Source organism: Alosa alosa, chromosome 19, assembly GCF_017589495.1.
Source record: "Alosa alosa isolate M-15738 ecotype Scorff River chromosome 19, AALO_Geno_1.1, whole genome shotgun sequence".
Taxonomy (NCBI): Eukaryota; Metazoa; Chordata; class Actinopteri; order Clupeiformes; family Clupeidae; genus Alosa; species Alosa alosa.
The window spans coordinates 14164168-14186665 of NC_063207.1; the positions used below are offsets into that span (position 1 = coordinate 14164168).

The following is a 22498-nucleotide window of genomic DNA, read 5'->3' on the forward strand; positions in this document are numbered from 1 at the left end:
AACAAAGTCTAGGCTACTTTTTCCACAAATTCAGTGATCGACACATGTAAAATCACATCACAGTGATTGTGTAACGGGTTTCATTGCTTCGTTCTGAGATCTTGGCAGCACGAGCCCGTTTTGTCCGCTATCATCATGCACTTCATCTCCCCTTATTAATTATTGGTGCGGTTGCGAGCTTTAATGCTGTGTCCGGCAGGATGGGGGGCTTTAATGCATTTTCCGGGTTTCTAACAAATAATTCAATCGAGTAGAGAACGCGTGACGCCTGGCGAATGGAGAGAGTCAGTACAGAGAGAGAGAGAGAGAGAGAGAGAGAGAGAGAGAGAGGCATCTACTCCTCCAAAAACAGAAAATGCGCAAGAGCGGCTCCTCCTGAAACGTGCTCGTATCCTGCTATGCCCCAAATAGAGCTCGTTTAAGGCGCAAGGCAAGACAAGCTGCCGCAGCTGCGCTCTAGGCTTCGCTGAGTGTGTTGTATAGGTCCCTGCGCCGCCCGCGAGGACACGCGGAGCCCCCGCTAGCAGCCGCCGTGTTCGCGTTGACCAGCACGAGCTCACCGCGCCGGAGGCGATGGGATCTGACCGGCATACTGATACGGCTCGCGACCTCAGGACCGAGCAGCGCGTCTAAATCGCCAGCACCACTCTAGCTCTCTCTCACTATCACGCTTTCTCCTTCTCGTCCTCCTCACGCTCTTTGTTCATCTCTCCTCCGCCTCTATCCTCCCACCTACTCCGCATTTGAAAAGGGTGAAAATAAACCAGATTTTTTCCGCGTTTTTGCGTGAATAGCGTTTTGATGTTGGTGACAGAGCCGCGCATGCGTGGCTGTGTTGTCGGAATTGCGGGTCTGCTTCAGAATAAGTTTATTTCTCTAATCTTCATCTCTGTGCTCGGAGTGAGTGATGTGGACGACTCGAGACCGTTGGCGCACGGGGATTCTCTCTCTCCCGGTGCTAGTCACCATGGTTCTGGGCGCGCAGAGGTGAGCAGCGTGTATGATATATCGGCTTGTATGATGCATGGATGTGTGTGTCTGATGGATGACAAGTGTTTTAGCGATGCGAAAACTCGCCTGTCTGGCTGCGCTATGACCAAATGTCTCAATTCCCTGCTCCTTGCGCCTCTTTTCCCAGCCCGAGCGAACCTAGCAACATGTCATACGTCAAAGTCACCGTGGATAAACTGCTGAAAGGCTACGACATACGACTGAGGCCAGACTTTGGAGGTAATTAGCCTATATGGGTGAAAACGATTATTATTGCCTGTAAATGTGGGCCTGTAGGCGTGCGTGGCGAGAGCTACGACTGTCAACACAACCAATTTGACAGATCGACTAACATTCACATTTGGGTTTCAATTTTATTTCTTCGATTTTTAAAGGTCCCCCTGTTGACGTCGTCATGAGCATTGACATCTCCAGCATTGATATGGTATCAGAAGTGAACATGGTGAGTACGCTGTGTGTTTGTGTGGCTGCGCACATAATTGGCTGATGCTTACAAGCTCACAAGTCACAACTATTAGCCATGTATGGTGATAATGTCCCTTGATGATGCTATGTGTGTGTGTGCCTGTGTGTCTGTGTATATCTGGAAGTGCATGTGCCTGCCTGCGTTTACGGCTGCACGTGTCTTTGAAGCAGTAGTGTGAGGGTGGAATGATAATTTTTTGAGGTATGTTCACCGGAGAAACCCAGAAGGTGGGGGAGTCTGTAGAGAGGAGAGAAAGAGAGAGGGGGGGAGAGAGAGAGAGAGACAGAGAGAGCGGTAGAGTGCAGGAGAGAGAGAGAGAGAAATGAGGAGTGAGTGAGAGTGTGTGTGAGTGAGGAAGAGACCGATGCGTCTCGTTAGTAATTCAGCCCATCTGAGCGGTGGCGATGGATCTGCAATGTGTCAGAATGGTAAGCATCTTCCTCCTCACAGCGTCAAGAGCCATCTCACCACATAATTGAGCGGAGATAGAAAGAGAAGGATGGAAATGCTGAAATCAAGGAGGATAGGAGGATAAGGGAAGACAAAATGGGGGAAGAGAAAGTTGTGAGGAAGAATGCATGAAAATGAGAGACAGAATGAACAGATGAAGTAAAAGGGGAGCAAGTCAGAAGAGAGAGAAAGAGGGGGGGGGAGAGAGAGAGAGAGAGGAGCACGTTGGTTGTGAACATGGGCTATGCTGTCTGTGGACATCTCTGAAATAAACCCCCAAACACACACACACACACACACACACACACACACACACAGTAAGGCAGCAGTAGTGTATGTGTGTGTGAGTGTGTGTTGGACAAAGGGGTGAGCGATGGTGAGGGTTGTGGTGATGTTCTTCAGCATGTTTACTGTTTTGACTTCAGAGCTGGAATTACATAACTCAGACTATGACTCAACTAGCGAGGGGGGGCACCCAAAAGAAGCTATACCAGGGGGCACACATACACACACACACACACACACACACACACACACACACACACACACACATACACATACACATACACACATACACATACACATACACATACACATACACATGCATGCATGCCACACACACACACACACACACACACACACACACACACACACACACACACAGAATGAGAGACAAATATAACATGAATATATGCACGCATACACACAGCACATGTGTTAACAATATTTTGCATGTCTCTGCACACTGGTACAATCTACACTATTAGACAGGTTGACTGGATCACATAGAGATGTGTATGTGCACACACACACACAAAAATGTGCACATAAGCTTGGAATGAGTTAGACGACAAATCACCTTTCTTCACTAAAACAATGCAGGTTTATCTTTGTTTGTGTGTGTGTGTGTGTGTGTGTGTGTGTGTGTGTGTGTGTGTGTGTGTGTGTGTGTTGTGGGCATGTGTAAATGTGCCTTTGTACAAAGCTATTTTTACTTATGGTCAAACAGCCAGACAGTGAATAATAATACCCTGCATCCTGATTGGTCCTAGTTCACCAACTCCACCAATCAGAATTTTCAACACATCTCTATAAAGGATGAGGGAATTTTGGAAGCCATGTTTTATCTGCAGACTGTTTTCTTTAAAAAAGCCAATGTCATCATATATGTTATCCCCTTTCATTGAGTAATAGTACTGTGTTTTTATTACAGCATAGTACAATTGCAAAATGGGCTTGATGCAAAAAGTCAGTACATAAAATGCATGTGACTGCTGAGAATTTTTACTTCATACAATTTTACTTCCAAAAAGCAAAATCCAACCTTAACTGTTCCTAATCCCTGAACTCTTAGTTAATTCCTACTACCTTTAGCCGTCCTCACTTTAGAGGGTACATACTAGGCCGTCTTACTGGCCCGTCCTCACTTAGGATACATACTACTGGGCCGTCTTACTGGGCCGTCCTCACTTTAGAGGGTACATACTACTGGGCCGTCCTCACTTTAGAGGGTACATACTACTGGCCCGTCCTCACTTTAGAGGGTGCATACTGGGCCGTCCTCACTTTAGAGGGTACATACTACTGGCCCGTCCTCACTTTAGAGGGTAGATACTGGCCCGTCCTCACTTTAGAGGGTACATACTGGGCCGTCCCCACTTTAGAGGGTACATACTGGCCCGTCCTCAATTTAGAGGGTACATACTACTGCCCCGTCCTCACTTTAGAGGGTAGATACTGGCCCGTCCTCACTTTAGAGGGTACATACTGGCCCGTCCTCACTTAGGATACATACTACTGAGCCGTCCTCACTTTAGAGGGTACATACTGGGCCGTCCCCACTTTAGAGGGTACATACTACTGGCCCGTCCCCATTTTAGAGGGTACATACTGGCTCGTCCTCACTTTAGAGGGTACATACTACTGGCCCGTCCTCACTTTAGAGGGTAGATACTGGCCCGTCCTCACTTTAGAGGGTACATACTGGCCCGTCCTCACTTAGGATACATACTACTGAGCCGTCCTCACTTTAGAGGGTACATACTGGGCCGTCCTCACTTTAGAGGGTACATACTGGCCCGTCCCCACTTTAGAGGGTACATACTGGCCCGTCCTCACTTTAGAGGGTACATACTACTGGCCCGTCCTCACTTTAGAGGGTACATACTGGCCCGTCTTCACTTTAGAGGATACATACTACTGGCCCGTCCTCACTTTAGAGGGTACATACTGGGCCGTCGCCACTTTAGAGGGTACATACTACTGGCCCGTCCTCACTTTAGAGGGTACATACTGGGCCGTCCTCACTTTAGAGGATACATACTACTGGGCCGTCCTCACTTTAGAGGGTACATACTGGGCCATCGCCACTTTAGAGGGTACATACTGGCCCGTGATTCTAAATCAGAGGTGAAAGAGCCAGTTGTTTGGACTCCTTAGTTCCTCCTCCCTGGTCGCAGGACTGTGGTGAATAACAAGAGATGGTTGACAAAGAGTGAGTAAGTAAAAGTGACTGCATTCTGAATGAGAAGGTTCTCACTGAACTATTAGGTGAAAGGGTGCTGCCATGAATATTTAATGGCTATTTGGCGCATCTCAGCAGGAACAGTTCCTTCTCAGCAGGAAAGGTCCCTCAAACTCCTCTGATAAAACCTTGTCACTATAGATAGAGTGAAGTTTTCCCTGCCAGGTGTGAAGAACACAATCATGCCCAAAGTTTATGTACAGAAAAGATTCCTCAAACAACCCCTTTTCACCCCATGAAGAACCATTTCCTTTAGAGGGAATAGCATGTCCTCCATTGTAGCTCCTAGTCTTCCCAACTGTGTCCTGACTAGGTATACAAATGGCCATATGAATGCAGGCATGCACACACCTACATCATTGAAATAACCAACCAGGCAGTTAAAAGGGTGTCCAGTAAACTACGTAGTGAGTAGGTAAATTATTTGTCACATATAATAAATGATGTTATTATTTTTGGCATAGGAGCGACTATTATGCAACATTTGACTGTTTACCTCTACATATTAACTGGCATGTTGTGGATTAAAGCGAGTAGGCAGGTGGAGGTGTCGGGGACTGTGATCTGAGATCGCAGCCAGCTTGCAGTCGAGCTTATCATTGGCCCATCTGAAGGCGTGCAAATGGCGAAGCACAATTGGCCAGCACCGCCGAGCGAGCCCTGGAACTGGGACACCAGACTCCTGACGCCAGAGGCTGTGTGGCTTCAGTGCCAGCTTGAGCTGAACTCTACTGAGAAATGGAGACTCTGCTCACATTCAACACACATTTTAAATACGACTTTACTTTAAGGAGCTCCAGCAGCTCGGCTGCATCGGATACGTTGATGATGTCCAAAGCCCAAGTCTTTTGACATTGCATAACCCTAATGCTGAATAATCTGGCTTTGGTCATCTGATAATCCCGCCTTTTTTGTTTTGTTTTTGCGACTTTTCTCTCCTTTTTCACCGTTCTTTTTTTCCGTGCCGTTTGCCTCACGGTGAAGGTGGCTCAGGTGACTGTGAGTGATGCCGCGCGGTGCCTGGCCCAAGCTTTCGAGCGGCACAGATGGCGCGCGCGCTTCCCCCGCTGAGGTGAGTGATGGGGGCCAGCCGGCCGCTCCGAGATGGCAGCCGGGGCCCGGGGAGCACAGGGGAGACTGACCCCGCCGCTCAGACGAATATGAGTGGATTCCGCATGCATGCACACACACACGCGTGCACGCGGACACATACAAACACATGCGTGTGTATAAGCAAACAGGATGCACTGTCAAAATACAAGCCACATGCACATGCACACACACATTTGTTCAAATGCTTCTAGTCCCATATGAATTGCCTACAAGGAGACATGTAGCATACGAAACACGTGTCTTAAAGCACAGCATTCGCACGGTTGTGTCCAGGAGGGTAGGTTTGCCGTTTATGTTATCATCATGCCGTCACATTGATTCTTGCTAGGTGGGGTTGTCTCCCTTTGGGTATAATCTGTGTGACAGAACTGAGCAAGTCCCTACAGCGGAAACGGCTGTGTTACTAAAGACTATGCTCTTTTATTAAGCTGTTCTTTCCACTGTCACAAAAGTTGACAAACATGATGGCTCCCCGGTAATACAGATTGATAAGAGGTGACGCCTCCGACCAGGGGAGAGAGAGAGGGCGAGACACGGTTGACTCCAAGATGGATTCAAGTTTATTAAAGAGAGAGAGAGTCTAACGATAAAGGATGAGAGGGAAATAAAGACACATGGGAAAGGAAGAGGTTGGGGTCAGCTGGCAAGATAGTGAGAGACAGAGAGAGAGAGAGAGAGGGATGGAGAGAGGGATGGATAAAGGAAGAGGGGAATAGAAAGAGACAGATGGTGAGCCACAGGCCTGGGCGCGAGCTCCAGGACGCAGGAGCAGTTGTTCCACCCCACCTGGGATCTGAGGGAGCGCATCTCCCCTGAACACCCCCTCGCCTCTTCCCTTGCATCCTCCTCCTCCTCCTCCTCCTCCTCCTCTTCCTCCTCCTCCTCTTCTGAGCCCAGTTTCCTGAATCCATCTATCAGACTCGGTGAAGGCTCGAGCCCTGTCTGAAACAGCACTAAAACTAAAGGTCTCTCTCTCATCGCTCCAAGGTGCATCCATCTGGATGTGATTCCCCTTTCTGTCAGCTTCACCCCATCACAGTCTTTTGGACTGCGCTCTTTGGACATTCCTACCATGTCTCTGTCAGGGTTTTTGTGTGTGTGTGTGTGTTGGGGGGGCAGTAGGGAGATAAAAATATTTCCTCTGGTGCTCACTTGTTCTTCTTCTCGGATACCCCTGCAAGAAAGGCTCTGCATCTTTCCACCTATTAACTGCCAGTTTCGTCAGAGTCCATGTCAGAGGACACAATAATTCGGCTAATTTTAGCCATGGCTTCCCCATTAAAAAACGCCGGAGCACTGAAGCGATGGCAGAGGGGTTAACCAACCATCTAATCTCATCTAAGCATGCAGCCAATCACGTGCTTCGATGCCCAGTCAGGGATGGCAGCGATGGAACGGCCCAGGCTTGAACTTGCAGCTATATGGCATCAAGTGCGCTGTTTTGAGTCATCGTGCCCCCGAGAAGCAGAGCGCGTCCCTTAGGGTCCCTGTTCCACTCCCATCTGTGCCCAGCTTCTCTGTGTGACTCTTTTTTTCCCACCCCCGCTAGACCTGGCACCCTTCAGAATGGAGACGGCTCTGGGCTCCGATGCGGAAGAGACAGCAGGGTACCTGAGCATTGATCTTTGGCTGAGGATGCTGATGGATTTGAGTGAAATAATGTGATGGATTTGAGTGGGATGATAATAGTGATGACAGCGAAGCTGTGTAAACCACCTTTAAATAGCTTGAAATAGATTGTTATATCCTATTGTGTCATATATCCAATATACTGTAGCTGCCCTGACATTCGTTCATTTTGTATCTCTTCCTTTAGTACCATAAAAAATATTTTGATATTTCTTGGTTTGTCGGTACTAAAGGGATATTGAAAGAGAAAGAGTTGGGTTCTGATAAATTGTTTGTTTTCCATGCAAAAATATAACTATGTAAATTACAGCAATATAGTTTTCTGTGTATATATATTGAACAACAGTAGGAAGATTTGCGCTTTCAGATTGATGGAGTTCAGTTAAATTTGATCAACCGAATGACAATCAATTCGGTGGCTTACGTAAGAAAGCATAAAAATCAGAAAACTGTAAATCTTTAATAGGATATTTGCCCTTGTGGGTATGTGCATTTTTAGGCTTTCACACGTTGCTTGAAGAAGGGCAACTGTTGCATAATCACCCCTGTTGAAGATTTAATGGTATTATTTGTGGAGAGGTGACAAACATGTGACATGTCAAATTGGTGCATGACACTTCCAAAAAAAGAAAAGAAAATGTAGGACGGTTTCAGGCCACAGCTGGCGGGTGTTTGTGTATGCATATGTGTTTGTGTGTATGTGTGTGTGTGTGTATTTGGGAGGGGGGGATTGTGGGGTCACATCTGCATTTCAGAGGAAGAACTCCAAAAAACCAATCATCTGTATGTACACCAAAATCAGTGTTTACAAATGCATACACACTCACACACAAACCCACCCTCCCATATTCATCTACACATGCGCGCGGGCACACACACACACACACACACACACACACACAGAAAAAAAAGCATCCTGGTAATGGTAATGCCAACACACCTTATTTGAGTAGCACAAAATATGACTTACAGCTCACCTTTCATTACACACACATACCCACACACACACACACACACACACACACACACACACACACACACACACAGAAAAAAAAACTGTTTAGCATCCTGGTAATGGTAATGCCAACACACCTTATTTGAGTAGCACAAAATATGACTTACAGCTCACCTTTCATTACACACACATACCCACACACACACACACACACACACACACACACACACACACACACACACACACACACACACACATGTACACACACACACACACACACACACACACACACACACAAACACGCACACATGTACACACACACACACACACACACACACACACACACACACACACATTTTGAGCCTCTTTGTGGCTATTACATAAAGTAATATGTATGTTCATGTTTTTCAGACTGTAATTGGTCTTACTAATACAAATAATTTATATTGTCAAAATAAAATGTACAGAACATACATACAGCATACAGAACAGCATACAAACAAGACAGCAAGTGTTCCAACTTCCTCTAAAAGCTTTTTATAGTTTCTATGGCTTTGTTGCCTCTGAAAATGGCACGTGTGTATTTATAGGTCTAAATAGTGTGTGTGTGCACAGGAAACTGAATGTGTGTGTGTGTGCATGCTTGAGTGAGCGTGAGTGGGTAGTGTGGAGTTGCGGCCGGCGACGGGGGCACTCCTAGCTCTGCATTTTGGCGCCGGCTCAGGTGGGAGAATTTATGCCACAGGTGAACTTCTGTTCTGACAAGGTGTCACATTGCCTGTGCAAGAGTGGCATTTATTGAATTATGGATAGTCGGCTGAAACAAAGAGGCTTTCTGTGGCAAGTGGGCATGCATTAGTGATGCGCATGCCAAAGCCATGGCCTGAGGGGGTGGTTGTGGTGGTGTGTGTGTGTGTGGGGGGGGTGGTGGTGGTGGTGTGTGTGTGTGTGTGTGTGTGTGTGTGGTGTGGGGGTTGGGGTGGTGGTGGTGGTGGGGGAAGAAAGGAGAAGGCGAGAAAATGGAGTGGGAGAGAGATGAAGAGATGAAAAGATAGATGCAGAGAGAGAGAGGGAGAGTGGAGCTGGCCGAGCTGAAGGCCTGCATTGCTCCAGGACTAAATTCTTCATTAGCCTTGCATTTCAGCTGGTGTAGAGAAACACTGGGTGGTGGCTGGGGTGTGTGTGTATGTGGAGGGGTAGGGCAAGGTATGTGTGCACATGTGCATGTATGTGTATATGTGTGCATGTAGAAATGTGTGTGCATTAGGAAGGAGAATGAGACTGACAGATGGAGTAAAAAAGAAGAGCTACTCATGAAAGAGAAGAGAGAGTAAATTGTATGAATACAGGTTGTGTTTGTGTAAGAGAGAGTAGATGGTATGAATATATGTTGTGTTTGTGTAAGAGGGAGAGTGCCGAAGATGGAGTTTAAGAGCTGCATTAACAACAGCATGTGGGACCTGAAATAGACATATTTTCGGCACAGTGCTGCTGCAGCCTTCAGACCCAGCTGGGGCTCCGGGCGGACTCCTAGGGAAGCACTGGCGCCGGAGACGCCATCATCCTCAGTGCCAGTGAGAAGGAGAGAGTGTGTGTGAGTGAAAGAGATAATATCAGTGTGTGCACATGGCCTATGTATGTTTGGGGGGCTGAGGGATAGAGAGGAAGAGAGAGAGAGAGAGGGAGAGAGATGGAGGGAGGGATGGAGGGAGGGAGGGAGGGAGGGAGAGAGCGAGTCCTTTTAAAATGCAGAAGATCAGCCTGAGCCGAGGCATGATTATTTGAGGAAATGCAGCAAGAAGGGGGATAAAAAAAGATGAGAGGAAAAGAGAGAGAGAAAGAGAGAGAGAGAAAGAGAGAGAGAGAGAGAGAGAGAGAGAGAGAGAGAGAGAGAAAAGAGAGGAATGGGCTCTGGGACATGCAGCTAGTTACAGCCTGGGCCTGAATGCAGATTCCTCTCATCTCATCTGATCACATCTCATGATGAGCAGATTGATCTGGAGTGTGGATTAGCTGGTCTTAAGCACTCCGTCGACGCTTGATGTTAATGTTTAACACAGTGCAACCTTATAAGTAGCGGAAGTATAAACAGCACAGGGGAAAAAGCAGATATTAGCATATTTATGAGCCGGGGATGTAAATGGAAATGATGTCTTAGAGATGTTTTTATTTTTTTCTTGCGTGTTTTCAAGTGATCAAATGACCTTTTCTTGCATATCCTCCAATGAGGCTGAGTTGACCTGGCCCGAGCTGCTGTGAGAGCAGTTTTTAGAGCAGTGACACGATCATGTTCTTACTTTTGGCTGGTCTCAGGTCTGTTTCAGCTAAAGCCCGACCAATATAGGATTACCTAGTTATGAGGATTTAAAGGTACACTATGCAAGATTTTCACCTTCATATAACCTTTACAAAGCCAATGTGATGGTAAACAAACTTGTAATAAGGGAATCGTTCACCTAGCATGGCCATACAGCATAGCCGTAGCGAGTCGCTGACAACAGAACCAGCCATGCAACTTCAAGAATAGTCAACCCGAAGACATCTTGCTAGAATCGTGAAACATTACCTTGTCAGTAGATAGAGCTCTTTGGAGATAGTTTTTGCTTGTTGTTAATCCTTCGTCTCCACAGCAAAAGCATTTTCATTGTGTAGAGGGGGAACAAGCCACGAGAAGTAGGCTATTTACAACAGCAGAGTAAAATATAAATACTTCGCAACTCTAGGGGAAGCTCTACAGTTGCCAAAACTGTAGTTACCTGAAGGTATACTTTAGAAATCTGATAATGATCAACTTATATTAATTTTAACTGAAACACTCACACAGTAAGTTTAACTGACACATCACAGTAATATTGGTCATTTAGCTTAGAGGTTGAACATTTAACAATAAGAGATATGATAGAGATACAATGATTACCAGATAACCGTTTAAACAACAATTTTGTTGATAGATTGGCAATAGGCTTATATTGACCAATAATATCCGCATGCGAATTTATCGGTTGGACTCTGGTTTCAGCTCACACATAGTGATAGTGTCTGTTGATCACTTTAGAAGGCCTCCCAGTGAAAGACTATCGGTGCATGTCCCAATGATGTGTGTCATCTGTGTGTGTGTGTGTGTGTGTGTGTGTGTGTGTGTGTGTGTGTGTGTGTGTGTGTCATCAGTGGTGATGATAGCAGCAGCCTGTCTGTGTGTGTGTGTGTGTGTTTGTGTGCGTGTGTGTGATTATCACCTTGGAGAGTGTGACAGAGGTGTGCTTGTATGGTGTATATGGGTGTGTGTGTGTGTGTGTGTGTGTGTGTGTGTGTGTGTGTGTGTGTTCACTGCTTTGCTCTGCAGTCTGGAAAAGGGGGATGCCAGGCAGAGAATCTGCTGTAGGCTGTGAATGAATAAAATACCTAAAAATGTCACGTCTGATGTCTGAGGGAAGGAGAGGAAGGGAGAGAAAAAGAGGAGAGAAGAGGAGGAGAGAGAGGAGGAGGCAGAGGAGGAGAGGTAACAGACACAGGGGCAAGGAAGAGGAGTTTAGGAGAGGAAAAGAGAGAAGAGAGGAAGAAGGAGAGGAAATTAGAGAGAAGAGAAAGAGGGGGATGAGAAGCAGATGACAAAGAGAGGAGAAGAGAATAAATGGTGTGAGGGGATGGGAGAGGAGAGGAGAGGATAAGGATGCACAAGGGAAGGGAGTGGCAAGGAGAAATGAAGGGACAGGAAGGGGAAAGGAGGACAGGCGAAAATAGAGGATAAACCTGAGGAGTGGAAGAGAGAAAGAAAGGAGGGAGGGAGGGAAGGAGGAGTGATAGAGGAGGAGGAGAGGTAGGAAAGACGACGCTGGGAGGAGAGGAAGCGTGTTATTTCAATCTGTTATTGTGAGGGCTGTCAGTGGTGCTGGGAGATTTTGGGCACACCGTGACCCTGCACTCTCAGACAGACAGATAGACAGGCACACACACACACACACACACACACACATACACATATATGCATACATATACACAGAGGCACATGTGACATGTGTGCAGGTGCGCGTAGACACATACACACACACACACACACACACACACACACACAAACACACACACTGGAATCTGCGGTTTATAACAACATGTTTTGTGTGTTTTCTAGTGGATGAGGGCATCTGCTAGACTAGGTCCAGCATGTGCAATGTGATGTGTAAATTTTTGAGCCTCGAATATTGACAGTTCCATTTTGGGTAGATGCCAAGCATCTGAACTTCAGCTGTGCACGGACAGAAAATGACGGCATCAACCTTTATCTTGGGAGGGAGAGGATGGAGGACATGAAAAAACAAACAAAACGATTTTCTTTGTGTGTCTGCTTTTGTGTGTGTGTGTGTGTGTGTGTGTGTGTGTGTGTGTGTGTGTGTGTGTGTGTGTGTGTGTGTGTGACTGTCTGTGTGTGTGTGTGTGTGTGCGTGCGTGTGTGTGTGTGTGTGTGTGCGTGTGGCGTGTGTGTGTGTGTGTGTGTGTGTGTGTGTAGAAGTAAAAATAAAAACTCAACATTTTCTGATTTTATTGATAACGATGGTTAGACTTTATTTTGCATCCTTAAAATTTGTTTGTTCAAGTCTCATATACAGTAATTTCCTGTGTATTAGCCACATTGTGTATAAACCGCAGGACAGTGTTTTAGGCAAGTTATAAAAACAAAACCATATTAATACCATATTAACTGCCACTGTGTATTAACCTCATAGCTAAAGAAATTTAGCAAAAAAAAATAGTTGGGAAATTACAGTACTATCTTATTCTTGCTAGTAGGTTATAAATGGTTTCTTATTACTGATAAAAATAGTAGTATTGGTATTAAACATAGTTAAAAAACACAGGTCTTATTTATTTACTTCAAACCTAAGCATTCAAGTAAAATAAACACTTCACCACCAGTATTGTTCACACTAATAACTATAACAATAAAGATAAATAAAAAGTATAGCTCTAGTTAATATGAATGACGATATCTACACATACTGTATACTATAACAAGACATGAACAACGATAAAAAGCTGGCATGGCCTGGTTAACAGCTGACAGCTATTCAGAGCCAACAGTTTTCTTGTCGCAGACCAGCCATAGTTTAAGAAACACAACTCTGTAAAGTCAGCTCTGACATTGTTAAAACTACAATTAAGATATTATCATAGACGAGAGTCTACATATTGTACACTCTTAGTGTGTTTGTGTGTGTTTGTATGTGTACATTATGGTATTGAATCCATTATCTGCCATGTATCCGATAGTCCTGCTTTCCTAGCTGATCCCACTCTGGAGTATCTGGAGTGCATTGGGAATGGCTGCTGGTCAGAAGTTGGTGGGTTTGACTCCTCGGAGGCTTTTATTCTCTCTCTTCTCTGTTCCCACTCATCATCCTCTCTCAAAGGCCTGGCCAGGATGAATTAAGCCCCTCGCTAGAGACCAAGGTCACTGTCAGAATGGATGGATGTGGGTGGGTGGTGCGAAGGGGGGCCTCGCCAGTGGAACACAGAGAGCGTGAGGAAGAGTGAATGGAAACAGAAAAAAAAGACAACTGCCTCGCTGTCAGTAGATCTGTAAATCATAATGCTGCAAAATGCCCTTCTGGTCTGATCATATGTTAGGGCAGACCCATTTTTCCCACTCCCTTTATTTTTGGTGGTTTTGTATTTTTAAGGATATGGCATTACCTACATATTTCTATTGGCCATTACCTTGTATTCAAGCTAATGAAATGGCTGTTCTCAGAAACTACGTGCATGTGACTAAAAGATCATGTGCAGCTTAAGTGGGAGGATAATGGCCAGTGTCTTCACTCAATTGCTTACAATAACTAGAAACCAAAATCACTGAACTGTGTTCAATCGCCAGGCCAAAGTTTTGGCTGTAATATGGACCCCGCTTATACTGAATAAGAAGTCCACTTATTCATACTTTTAGACTTCATGCTATATTTACTACTGTATGTATTAGTGTAATCACTTCTCTTCAATAATCTCACAGATAATTTAGAAAATATTACATATGAACTCAGATTATCCAACATGATAGTCACACTTGTCTGATAATCCTACATCACTATCAACTTATTTATTTATTTTTTTCTAAAAAAAACCTCAAGTAATCCAATATTTGTCTCACTACTATCCCTCTCTAAAAATAATCTACTACATACTGTTTATGTAGAGTTGTATTTGACACTAAAATGGGTAATCATAATCCCAAATGCATAATCCATAATCCCAGATGTCTCGCAGGAAAATCCAGCATGACACAACATGCTGTTAATCCCCCATCACATAATCCAATATCTATCTCTTCCCATTCCCTTCAAATCAGCAGCCGGTTGCCAACACATGCTTTCGAGATCAAACAGTCCCAGGTTATTGTATTTGAGGCTACTACAGTTTGGATTTTTTTCTGTTATCTTTCCGTTCACCTATTAATCAAGTATTTGTTGTTAAATATATCACTCCCAAGAAGGATTCCATGTTGCGAGTGCATTCATGTATTTGTGTCATGTAAATATTTCATGTTTTTAGAGTATATAGTGATTGCACTCTCTCTTTCTCTCTCTCTCTCTCTTTCTCTCTCTCTCTCTCTCTGCCCCTGGTGCATTTTCTAAGATTGGTAATTTTTCCCGCAGTAATATTTAGAGGGCTTGAGAGCTTGCAAGAGCGACGTATCTTTAAGAGGTGAGGAGTTGCGTCTGTCTGTTGAGAGATGCATAAAGCCTGCTCGTGATGGGAGCAGTGTGTGGAGTGCTGCTGGTTTAAAATGGAGTGGGTGGTGTTGCCCTCCACACAATATGCGTCTTTTCACTTTCCCCCTTCTCTCTCTCTCTCTCTCTCTCTCTCTCTCTCTCTCTCTTCCTCCCCAACCCCCTTATTCAATCCTTCTCTCTCTCTCTCTCTCTCCCCCCAACCCCCTTATTCAATCCTTCTCTCTCTCTCTCTCTCTCTCTCTCTCTCTCTCTCTCCCCCCCCAACCCCTTATTCAATCCTTCTCTCTCTCTCTCTCTCTCCCTCTCCCCCCACCCCCTTATTCAATCCTTCTCTCTCTCTCTCTCTCTCTCCCCACCCCCTTATTCAATCCTTCTCTCTCTCTCTCTCTCTCTCTCTCTCTCCCCCCAACCCCTTATTCAATCCTTCTCTCTTTCAGGCCCTCTCCATCCTTTCTTTTCATCTCCATCTCTTCCTGCTGTCACTACCCCTCTAAGTGCTTCTGTATTAGATACATACCATCTCTCCCTCTCTCCTTTCCTCTTTCTCTCACTCCCTCCTTCTCTCACTCACTCTCTCTTTCTCTCTCTTTCTCTTACCCTTTCTGGGATGAATAAGAGTGTTCTTTATGGTGCGTTGGGGAGAAATGAGGTCATGGGAGAATGCATTGCAGTGTAGAGGGAGGAGTAAGTGTGTGTGTATATGTGTGTGTGTATGTGTGTGTTCGCGTGTGTGTTCGCGTGTGTGTGTGTGTTCGCGTGTGTGTGTGTGCGATAGGGAGAATGGGAGCAAGCACAGGAAAGGGATAGCAAGTGAGAGGAATATGGCGGCAGTGCCACACTGCACCGACTGCTCAGAAGAAGTTGAGCTGCTGGAGTGATGATTTTTAAACGGTCGTCAGGGGCAACAGCAGGTGCTAATAATAGACTGTTAAGGGAGGCGTTTGTCCTGAGCAAACCTGAGACCCTCCCTCTCTCTCTCTCTCTCTCTCTCTCTCTCTCTCTCTCTGTCTCTCTTTTTTTCTCTTTCTCAGTCTCTCTCTTTCTCTCTCCTCTCCTCTTTATTTATCTCGGCTTCCCTTCCATCTTCCTCTGTCTCTCACATATGTACTAATTCAGGCACAACCACACACTCAAAAGAGACTCAGCCACACACACACACACACACACACACACACACACACACACACACACACACACACACACACACACACACACACATTCACAGCTCGCAGTCCTGTGAGACTGCACCTCTCCTGCACATTATAGACAGATTAGAGTGGTGGAGTTTTGGAAGTGCTCCAGAAGCTTCTGTCTCCTCCCTCTCTCTCTCTCTCTCTCTCTCTCTCTTTTCTCTATCTCTCTCTCTTTCTTTCTCTCTCTCTCTCTCCCTACCTCTCTCTTTTTCTGAGCTCTAGGGAAAAAAAACACCAGCATCACCTCATCTCATCTCACTCAGGGAGAGAAACATACCCTCTGCAGACCAGCAGCACTAAAGACATTGCAGAGCACCAGAGACCAAAGAACACAATCAAATTTAAAAAAAGAGAAAACGCTCAAGCAGCAGAATAAAAAAGAAATTATGCAAGACAGGAAAAAATCGGCACACACACACACATACACACACGCACAACGCACACACACACATACACACATGCACACACACACACACACACACACACACACACACACACACACACACACACACACAGGCTGCAGTAGGATACCTGCAGTCATGCAGCAGAGAGATTCACATGTGCTGCCTGCCCGCCATGTGAGCGGAACTGCAGCAGCAGAATCAGGCCTCTCGAAGGAGGAGGAGGAGGAGGAGGAGGATTCAAGGAATCCTGTTTTCCATGTTCTCTGAGCAAAGGAGGCACTTGGGGAGAATGCTTACGTCTCAGCCCGTCACATTTCTCTCGTTTCCATTTTTTGTGACGGTCTATTCTTCCTCTCCTTTTTTGGGGGGTTTTTCTTTTCCGGATGTAGATCATCTGAAAGATGGTTCTTAAGGTGGGGTGAATGAGTGTTTTTTATGTTGGGATTCTTCGGTAGGTGACATGAGGGGAGTTGCTTTTTTTCGTTTAAGAATGAAGTAATAGAATGTGTAAAATGTCCAAAACAGTCAGCTTTTTCAGAAAGTTTATTTCCTCTAGGGTGGGTTCTGAAGTGCTTGCATAAGCATCTTTATAAACTGCAAGCCATGCTGGTTGGGAGAGAGCGAGAGAGAAAGTGTGTGTGTGTGTGTGTGTGTGTGTGTGTGTGTGTGTGTGTGTGTGTATGCTGTGAACACTGTGAGGAGAATCTCAACTGCAGTGTTGCAGCACAGATTAGCCTGATAGAGCAGGAGAGGAGAGGAGAGCAGCGAACAGCACCGTTAGCCCCCACCTCTCTCTCTCTCTCTCTCTCTCCCTTCATCTTTCTCTCCCTCTCCATCTCGATCTTGCGCTCAGAAGGTTACCAGCAGTCAAGTGTAACATTTGAAGTGTATTCAGAAAAAAATGCCCCATGGGGACTTTTTTGCACAATTCCAGAATGGATGATCCAACTCATCTCCATTCATTTTTTTCCCCTCTTACTTCTTTTTTTTGTTTTCTCTTTTTTCCCCATCCCACCCCTCTCTGTGTGGCCTGCTGTGGTGTAAGGTCTGCGAGCACCACTAAAGCTGCCGCAGTGCAGTCATTTGAATCGGGCAGACAGGAATACTAAGCAGGGCCGAGAACCGAGCCCTGAGGAACTACGGCCTGACCTCCACGGCATCAGCTAAAATTGGAGCAGAGAGGACGCTGCTCGCAGCAATACTGTTCGAAGGACGACTGTGCAGCACCAGGGGGGTCGTACGTAGAGCAACAATCGCGTTTGATTCAGGGCTCTAAGCCGCACACAGGGAGAGTCAGCGCTCCCGTTCCTGACTGCCCGTGTTTGTTTATTTGTTGCCGTACGAGAAAGGAGATCTCAGGTCAGTCGCGTCTGACCTTAGATATGTAATTGTACTTGCAAAATAAACAGTGACATAAACAGCGTATAAAATGCATATAACCATCATGTTAGCAAATGCAATGGATTCACAAAGTACATCTGTAAAATCTACATCTGATTAAACTAAGGATTCAAGACACCCTCGGCCAGCCACACTTTTCCAAGAAGAAAACCAATTCCTTTGACCTTCAAGTGCTCTTCAGCACATCTATGGGCTTTGGTGTGCGCGAGCATGTTTCCATGTGTTTATGCATGCCACGTAGACCGTCTCATCAGTGGCCGTTTGATCATTTTTGACCTCTCTCACTGATGCAGACTAGCAAACTCATGTTGTTTACCACCATGCCAGCGCGCTGAACAGCACAGGTGTGGTATCAAAATGGCTTTTTTTACTCGTATTTCGTTTAGTTTTCGTTTAATTTTGTTCACAAAATCCATATATTTTGGTTCCTGGAAGTTATCTGCATTGCACGTGTTAGCAATAAAAATGCAATATCTATTATCCCACGTCAGATGCTTTCCTACTAGAATGCATTTGACATTGCAGTTCTTTATGATGATTAAATGATAGATGGAACGTCATAAAAAGATTGTGTAAATTAAGATAGTTTTACAAATAATATCTTTTCAGTAGATCAAATAGGCATTTGCCAACATTTTTTAAAAGCCTGTGGTCACTTATACCCCCTATCCACGTGCAGCATATAGCATGTGCTAGGTGACCTCAGTGAATATTGTAGTCATTCATATTAATGAGGCTGATTCAAAACGAGTGTAGTGTGCACTATGCTAATATGACCCTTGAAGTGATGGGCATCACGGATGGAACCCTGTTCACATTCCCCCCTGCTGACTTTCAGCTACCACGGCAACAGGACACCCTTTAGGTTGACCAACCCACCTAATTACATACGAGTGTGCCCTCAGGTTTGTGAACAGGACCCACCTAAGGCAGTTTAATCAGTGTGTCTGCTCATGAACACTGGTGTCCTCCCTATATTTCGATATTAATCATGCAAATTGTACCCAACACTGAAGTCATGTTTTGCAACATTAGTTGCAGGTATGATATAGGGGGCAGCCGTGGCCTACTGGTTAGCACTTCGGACTTGTAACCGGAGGGTTGCCGGTTCGAACCCCGACCAGTAGGCACGGCTGAAGTGCCCTTGAGCAAGGCACCTAACCCCTCACTGCTCCCCGAGCGCCGCTGTTGTTGCAGGCAGCTCACTGCGCCGGGATTAGTGTGTGCTTCACCTCGCTGTGTGTTCACTGTGTGCTGAGTGTGTTTCACTAATTCACAGATTGGGATAAATGCAGAGACCAAATTTCCCTCACGGGATAAAAAGAGTATATATACTTTACTTTACTATAAAGTGTGTGTGTGTCTGCCTTTGTGCGCTTTACCCAAATGTAGGCAGTGTCTACTCCATTAGAACATCTGGATAGAGGGAGTTGGAGAGACGCATTCACAAACTCCGGCTACACAACAATATGTTCACAAGGAGGCTGTCACCACTGTTTAGCATCAGATTTGAGTGCCAATGCAACTTTGTCCCGTTAGAAATGGCTTTATGTAAATATTTATTAGGTGTTTTGTGGACTGCGCAGAAAATCTGGAGTGCTGTTAAATAAAATGCTCTCACCTCAAGGACAAAAGCAAAACATTTGGGCAGTGGCTGGTGACTCATAAGGGCATTGTTATTTATTTATTTGGCCTCTGCACTGGTTCAGGAATATATTGTTGTTTGTGCTAATCTAAACCGAAATCTTACAGAGAGTACCTGAGTGTGACGCTTGAATGCCAAAAAAATGATTCTGGTGGAATGTATAACCTGTACCTGAGGCTGACCGGACCAGTACATATCTTCTCTCGCCCAGCCGACCCTTCCCAAACTCTGGCTCTTAATGATTCCTTTAAAAGTCCATAATGCACCTCTCCTCTGCTGGAATTTGCCAGGGTGCTGAATGTGTAATTAGATGCAGCTGCATAATCACATAATGATGGAGTGTGTGAAAGCTGTGGGTGTAATTATTCACTAATGTGCATGTACGTGTGTGCGTGTGTGTGTGTGTGTGTGTTTCTGTGTGCGTGCATGTGCGTGTGTGTGTGTGTGTGTGTGTGTGTGTGTATGCATGTGCATAATTATTCTGTAATGGCTGAGGCTCTGCTTCTGTGTGTCTGTGTCCTGTAAAATACTGTGTATTCACATACACATATAGCAACACACACGCACTCACATACACACACAACTGTCTTCTCACACTTAACCCACGCAAAGTTAAGTCCTGAAGTTAAATGTGTGAAGCGTATTTAAATGACAGGTGTGAGAGAAGAGGGTGGGGGCTTTAGAGTAGGTGAGATGCAATCTCATGAGTGTCAAGCAGCTCTGAGCAAGAAAAGATGTGACAAACCCTCTCCAACTCATCCCCACACTCAGCACAAGAGAGTTAGCAGCATGTTTTAAATGGGTGAGATCCTCATTGACATTGAGGTTTAGAGATTGAAAGGTCTAGGGGCTAGTAATTCATAGCAAGGGACATTTGTGTACGGATCAAGAGCCATCAGTGCAGAGGAGAATTCAAGAACAAGTGTAATTGATAGTCAATAGCTGAAGAATAGGAGCAGACCAAGCGGTGGACCTTGTGGAACATTTGAAATGTGGGAATTGGCATGGAAAACACAACAGTGTTCCATTCTGAAAATAATCTGCTTGAATATAATTTATTCTGTACTGTTGTCTTGTAATATATTAATAATCTAGGAAAGTAGATATATGTGCTCATGAATTATTATAAAATATTTGTGTAAGGTATGAAGATTGTGTCATGTTGAGAGTCTTCATATAAAGCACTGCCAGTAATTTAATACTTATTTATTTCCAGTCGGACCACAGAATCACACTTTTTATTGTCTGTGAATTATGAATAGCAGTTGTACATCAGATACTGTATGAATAGGCTCAGGGCTTTTTGTGAGTTGTCCTCAGTGGAGGTAATTTTGAAAAGAAGTCATTTGAAGGTTTTGCTGTTTTGTAATCTTGTGATTGACACAGGCTTTGGTCAGTGAGGCAGCTGCCGTCCTCAGTGGTTAAATTGGAGTGGAGTTAAATTTGTCTGGTCTCGTCTAGATTTATGACTCTGTCTCTATCTGTATGCCTCTGCTCAGGTTGAGGTTGAGTCAGTAAATGGGTATGTGTGTGTGTGTGTGTGTGTGTGTGTGTGTGTGTGTGTGTGTGTGTGTGTGTGTGTGTGTGTGTGTGTGTGTGTGTGTGTGTGTGTGTGTGTGTGTGTGTTTGTGTGTGTGTGTGTGTGTGTGTGTGTGTGTGTGTGTGTGTGTGTGTGTGTGTTTGTGTGTGTGTGTGTGTGTGTGTGTGTGTGTGTGTGTGTGTGTGTGTGTGTGTGTGTGTGTGTGTGTGTGTTTGTGTGTGTGTGTGTGTGTGTGTGTGTGTGTGTGTGTGTGTGTGTGTGTGTGTGTGTGTGTTTGTGTGTGTTTGTGTGTGTGTGTGTGTGTGTGTGTGTGTGTGTGTGTGTGTGTGTGTGTGTGTGTGTGTGTACCCCCCCATGCATCTCCTTATTATTCCTGGGCATGCCTTTGTAAAATGTGTGTATATGTGTATTTGTGTGGAAATGAAAGGGACAGGAACAAAACAAACTCCAACCAGTCTGTCTGTATTTTGCCTTGCAGGACTATACCATCACCATGTACTTCCAGCAGTCGTGGCGGGACAAGCGTTTGTCCTACACAGGGATTCCTCTCAATCTGACACTTGACAACCGCGTCGCTGATCAGCTCTGGGTGCCTGACACCTACTTCATAAACGACAAGAAATCCTTTGTTCACGGAGTCACTGTCAAGAACCGCATGATACGACTGCACCCAGATGGAACTGTTCTCTATGGACTCAGGTCAGTGACTCTCTCTCTGTGTTTGTCTGTTACATGCCACAATATGTACTGTATGTGGCTGAATGTATGGTACTGTTGATTAAGTTATTTTACACACTGCTAAATATATGTTGGTAAACGTATGTCATTCTTTGGCCTTTACATGTAACTGAATATCTGCATGGCATCTTATAATCAAAGAAGAAAGTTGAACAAATCAGATTAGATCAGAGCCAGAGCCACTCTAGTGTCAACTGCTATTTACCTCCTATTCTTGACTATAAACATCTAAACAACAAATATACAAATATAAATAAAATGTTTACCAACCTGACTATAAACATGTCTATGTTTACCATCCTGACTATAAACATGTCTATGTTTACCAACCTGACGATAAGCATGTCTATGTTTACCATCCTGATTCTGATTATAAGCAATTTACTACATTTACATTTACTACATTTACCATCATGACTATAAACTTGTCTATATTTACTGTCTAGACTACCTCCCATACTCACTATAAACATGTCTACCTATATCATTTTGACTAGCTCCCATACAGACTATAAACATGTCACATTTACCATTTGGACTAGCTCCCATACTGACTGTAAACATGCCTACATATAAGTTACCATCTTGACTACCTCCTACGCTGACTATAAATATGTCTACATTGACCATCTTGACTACATTGAGCATTTCATCTAGGAATTCTCATGACAAGCGGTCGAGAAATAGTAAGCAATTTCTCCCGTCCCCCA

General features: G+C 44.9%; 1 protein-coding gene across 1 annotated transcript in view; it reads left to right on the forward strand.

Moving 5' to 3' along the window:
- Positions 1-207: 207 nt before the first annotated feature.
- gabrb1 (gamma-aminobutyric acid type A receptor subunit beta1) overlaps positions 208-22498 on the forward strand; it is a 38196-nt gene continuing 15905 nt past the window's right edge. The window contains exons 1-4 of the mRNA XM_048227852.1: positions 208-987; positions 1139-1230; positions 1386-1453; positions 21529-21749. Coding sequence (XP_048083809.1) covers positions 908-987; positions 1139-1230; positions 1386-1453; positions 21529-21749 — 461 coding nt within the window. The 5' untranslated portion in view covers positions 208-907. The remainder of the gene's footprint in view (positions 988-1138; positions 1231-1385; positions 1454-21528; positions 21750-22498) is intronic.